This window comes from Polistes canadensis, unplaced genomic scaffold, assembly GCF_001313835.1.
Source record: "Polistes canadensis isolate GaletaPanama2010 unplaced genomic scaffold, ASM131383v1 scaffold_3, whole genome shotgun sequence".
In the NCBI taxonomy this organism is placed as follows: domain Eukaryota; kingdom Metazoa; phylum Arthropoda; class Insecta; order Hymenoptera; family Vespidae; genus Polistes; species Polistes canadensis.
In genome coordinates this window covers 430,171-435,558 of record NW_014569550.1, presented here as the reverse complement: position 1 = coordinate 435,558, position 5,388 = coordinate 430,171, and the positions used below count along the sequence as shown (strand labels likewise).

Below are 5,388 nucleotides of genomic sequence, written 5' to 3'. Positions count from 1 at the left end.
ATAAAATGTTAATTGTTATAAACTTTGATGACACGCTCTGTTGGAATACTAATCGATCGCAACGTTAATAATTATAAAATTGTTCTTATGGTTTTCTCCGTTAGTTGGACCAGATGCAGTTTGCGTTACCTAGTAGGGATTATTATTTAAAGAAGAACAGCGAAGCAGAATTGAAAGCTTATCATCGTTACATGACAAATGTCGCAGTGTTGCTAGGTGCAAATCCCGATACGGCTGCATACGAGTTCAATCGCGTGATCGCCCTTGAAAAAAAACTTGCCAATGTACGTGTGTGTATGTACCATTCGTACATTTATATTTTTTTCCTCTCTCTCTCTCTTGCCTGTTTTTGGAAATTGTTGCGTTTAAAATCAAGTCAAACTCGATATAATATATTGACCAACGACCTTTTGTTTTTTTTTCTTTTTTTTTTTTTCATAAGTATTTTTTTTAATTTTATTTTTTTGTCCACTTGTATGTTTAAACTTGCAGGCCTCGTCGCCCGAGGCTGACAGACACGACACCTCTCAGATCTATAGAAAGTTAACGTTACGGGAACTTCAAGAAGAGGTGCCGCAACTTCAATGGAAAGTTTATCTCCAAGAATTCGTAAGTGCTCCAATTACCGAGGACGAGCCTGTAGTCGCATACGCGATGCCCTACTTCCTTAAAATGGGTCGCATCGTTCAGAAAACTGATCGCAGGTAATCGAATGGTTTTTTTTTCTTTTTTCCCCCCTGCGCGTATCATTACCATCGATTTATTATTCTATCACTTTATTTTCCCATTATTTTATGATCGATATAATTAGATAGACGTTTAATTTGTTTCTATTTAAATTCGATATTATACTGTTAGGATTTTTCTGTTTTGTTCTTGATCTATTTAAATTTGATATCGCTTTTTGAAATTTCGTACTTCAATCATCTGTCATTTTTTGATTGAAATTCTAACGTAAAATCGGTCTGTTTTAAATTCAATTTTTCGACAATTTCTCATCTTTTTTTTGTTTCGTTTTGTTTTTGTTTAATTTCGTAACATTTATTTTGCAACATTTTCTAATCAAAAATCTGCACAATCAATCACATTTCGTTGATTATTCCCCAATTGTATATATTTTTTAATTTCGTAATTTTGCCCTCGACAGGACGTTGCACAATTACATAATATGGCGATTCGTGATGTCGATCATGCCCCATATGATAGACGAGTATCAGCAAAAGAGAACCGAGTTTCGTAAGATACTGTCAGGTATACTAAGTGAAAGAAACAGGTGGTCAGAATGCGTCGAATGGACAAATAGGAATCTTGGCATGGCTGTGGGCGCACTTTTCATACGTGATAATTTCAATCACGAAAGCAAGGTTGTTAATGTATTATTAACCGTTTCAATGTCAGATAGTAGAATGATTAAATAAGACTTTTATGGTAAATGGTGAATGGCGAATAATCATTTGATCGTTGATAGGAAACGGCTTTGGAAATGATACGAACGATACGCGAAGCTTTCAATGAATTGCTTGCTGAAAATCAATGGATGGATGATGAAACTCGAATGGTTGCTAAAGCTAAAGCCGATTCGATGAACGAGAGGATCGGTTATCCTGAATTTCTTAAGGATTCCGTCAAACTTTCCATGCAATACGTGACGGTAATTATCATAAATTGCAACAATACCGATTAATGATTTTTCTTCGATTCGTTGATAAATTGTTCTACGAAACGTATTTCAGTTGAACATAACGGAGGATCGTTTTTTGGAAAATGTTTTGGCAGTGCACAAATACGAAGCTTATCACAATCTTCAGGAATTGCGTCAACCAGTCGACAAGGACATATGGTCTACGGAACCAGCCGTATTGAATGCCTTTTATAATCCCAATAAAAATGACATCGGTAAGCCGGGTAGACAATAATGATGAAAGGATTAATAAAGGAAACTTAACAAAGTCATTGTCAAACTGTCGGTTTTTAGTATTTCCAGCAGGAATTCTGCAACCCCTGTTCTATTCTCAACACTTTCCTAAATCATTGAATTACGGGGGAATCGGTGTGGTGATAGGTCATGAGATTACTCATGGTTTCGATGACAAAGGACGACAATTTGATAAAGATGGTAACATGATGCAATGGTGGAATAATGCAACTATCAAAGCATTTCGAGAGAGAACGCAGTGTATCGTTAATCAGTATTCCGGATATAAATTAGAGGAAGTGGATCTTTATATAAACGGTCGAATGACGAAAGGTGAAAATATTGCTGATAACGGTGGACTAAAACAATCGTTTCGTGTAAGTATGACATATCGTTGATCAACCGATTCATTCCAATCTATCAAAGTTTTTACGAATGTTATATTATAAACATTTTGAGTTACGATATCATATTAAAAATAAATTTATTCAGTAGCATGGCAAGCAAAAATTGAAACATAGTACTGTGGATATCTTTGGGATTACCTTTACCTTCGTTTTTCTTTTTTTTTAATTTATTCTAGGCTTACAAAAAGTGGGTCTCGATACACGGACAGGAACCATTGTTACCTGGCGTAAATTTAACCCACGACCAACTATTTTTCCTAAATTATGCTCAAATCTGGTGTGGCTCGATGAGACGGGAAGATGCTTTAACCAAAATACGTAGTAGCGTGCATTCGCCGGGCCCGGTTAGAGTATTGGGTCCGCTTTCGAATAGCGAGGATTTTGCAAAGGCCTACAATTGTCGACCAGGCTCACGGATGAATCCAATCCGTAAATGTAGCGTCTGGTAAATAAGTTAACTACAAATTATTAAGAATTCAAATAATGTTAGAGAGAGAGCATTCTTTTTTTTTTCTTTTCAAAATATAATCCATTCAAATGGATTTATTATAATATAGATGAATAGATTATGAAGATACAGATGTACGAGGTTCTACATGATATCATTGTAGTAAATCCAATATGTACCCCATGTTTCGTGGTAGCCATTTTGTCGGCCGCTATTTAAAATGCATATCGAACTTCACACAATTTTATCGTCGAAAAAATACAATAACGTAGACGAAGATGATAGAGTCATATGAAAAGGGGGTGGAGGAACAGGGGAGGTGGAGGTGGAGGGGGAAAAAAGAAATATATATATATTTCATTAATAATAATAATTATTGAAAAATTCATTATTCTTATTGGATGTACTATAATACATCATGAATGATATACATATATGAGTCTAAAAGACCTAACGGAGTTGTTCAAGTGGTATATCATCATCAACGAGATATCGAGCTTTAATAACGATCAATAAATATCAAACGGCTACGGTTATTTGGACAGCTCCTCCTCCATAGGGGAGAAGAAATATAGCGTATGTATATATTCAATGTACGTGAGTATGTGTGCATGCATGAATGTGTTTATGTATGAATATCTGTATGTATGTATGTATATCTGCAAAAGAATCTAAAGTGACGATAAACGTTTCTCGCGTGAGCGAATACATATGGGAAGAAAATAAAAAATAATACATAAAATACATAGATACAATTAGAAAATTTCACGATGAAAGAGTTATCAAGAATTTCGAATTGCAAACATTTCCCAAAAGAATAGGAATTAGAATAATTATTCATTTTAACATGTGTTAAAGTATTTGTAATGGAAATCCATTTTAGATAGATTCATGGAATATATATATCATTTACATATATAAATAAATTAATTAATAAATTAAGAATAATAAAAATTAATAATAATAATAATAATAAATCCCCTGCGGATCTGGGGAATAGAATAAGACCGCAGTAATCCCTGCTTGTCGTAAGAGGCGACTTATAGGGAAACCATTAACGATGATTAATTCCCCTCACTCTTAATAATAATTATAATTATAATTATAATAATATGATAACAATTGTTAAATCGCCTGAATCTGTCGGTTTGCAATTATTCGCGTATTAACAGCAACAGCGGTAACAATAATAACGATACGATATAACAGCAAAACGTTGCAATAAATAATATGTTGTTAAAGTATAATACTTACTTAGGATATCCAACTATTGTTTCATTTTTTCTTGTGACCTACTTCTTGATGTTTTTCTTTCCTTTTTCCCCCTATTTTACTTTTTACATTTGATCACGACATTTGAACGTAGAGAAGAGATCATTATAATAGATTTCAATATAAATATAGTCGTGCAATTACGAATGTAAGACGATTCGTAAAAAATCTTTTCTACGACGATCACGAGATGAGATCTCTGATTTTGTTTTCTTTTCACCCTCTCCAAGATGGAGAAAAATACGAATTATAATATTCTATATATATAAATATATAAATATGTATGTGTATGTGTGCAGAGAGATATATACAGGGTGTATATCTACAGGAATATATTGCAAATAAAATATAAGGTTTCATTGAAAGAAACATCGTAAAAAAAAAAAGAAAATGATCTTGAGAAATAATTCTTTCATTTTTCTTCTGCATCAAAACACGCCCCGACCCCACCCCTCTCCTCTGTTCTTCTAATAGTGCAACCATTTTTTTTTTTTAAAGTTTTTCCATACGTTTGCATATCATTCCGTACACCCTACAGGATATTTTCAAATATTTTTAGAAACGTATCCAAGGCCATCCTAGAAAAAAATATTAAACCCATTTTTTTGTTGTTGCGTATGCGTAAATAATACAAAACTAATCGCGACGAATTATTATTGCAGTAATATTTATATCTTATACATTTAAATCTATTTTTAAATTGAAATAAATCATTTAACGTATGTCCTTACTTGATTAATTATAAAATGAAAATTGTATTCTATCCTATTAGATGTTTCTGATAAATCTTCGACATTTTGATGAATAAAAATGCATAAGTAAAATATTAGCAATTGCAGTGAGTATTCTCGATGTATCTTTGCGTTTTGTTTAACTGATTTTCATTAACATAATAATTCATAAAACATGCATATGATGTAAGAGTTAATTTTTTTTAGGGATACTTTGTGTATACATATATATATTACATATAATACATACACATTATACAATATTACATATATATATGTAATAAAGATATATATGTAATTGTATCGATATATTAAGAGAAAAGAAATGAGACAGGCAGTCATGTATTTGTTGAAAGATTTACTCTAGTATTGGAACATATCATCCATACATAGCACGGTCAATGCTGATCTTGCTTGTTTTTATGTAAAAAAGGTGGAAATAAAAATAATATACAACAGACAGAGGGGTTTCTCTCTTTCTCTCTCTCTCTCTCTCTCTCTCTCTCTCTCTCTCTCTCTTTCTCTCTCTTTCTTTCTTTCTTTCTCTCACACACTCTCTCTCTCTCTCTCTCTCAATTTCGCTCAACATAACATATGCGTCTCAAACGCGGTGCA

At 32.8% G+C, this 5,388-nt stretch overlaps 1 protein-coding gene across 1 annotated transcript in view; it reads left to right on the top strand.

The window, feature by feature from the left end:
• LOC106786882 (neprilysin-2-like) overlaps nt 1–4,032 on the top strand; it is a 13,708-nt gene extending 9,676 nt beyond the window's left edge. The window contains 7 exon segments of the mRNA XM_014748757.1: nt 76–284; nt 493–704; nt 1,148–1,364; nt 1,469–1,651; nt 1,734–1,896; nt 1,976–2,292; nt 2,499–4,032. Coding sequence (XP_014604243.1) covers nt 76–284; nt 493–704; nt 1,148–1,364; nt 1,469–1,651; nt 1,734–1,896; nt 1,976–2,292; nt 2,499–2,771 — 1,574 coding nt within the window. The 3' untranslated portion in view covers nt 2,772–4,032.
• Nucleotides 4,033–5,388: the final 1,356 nt, after the last annotated feature.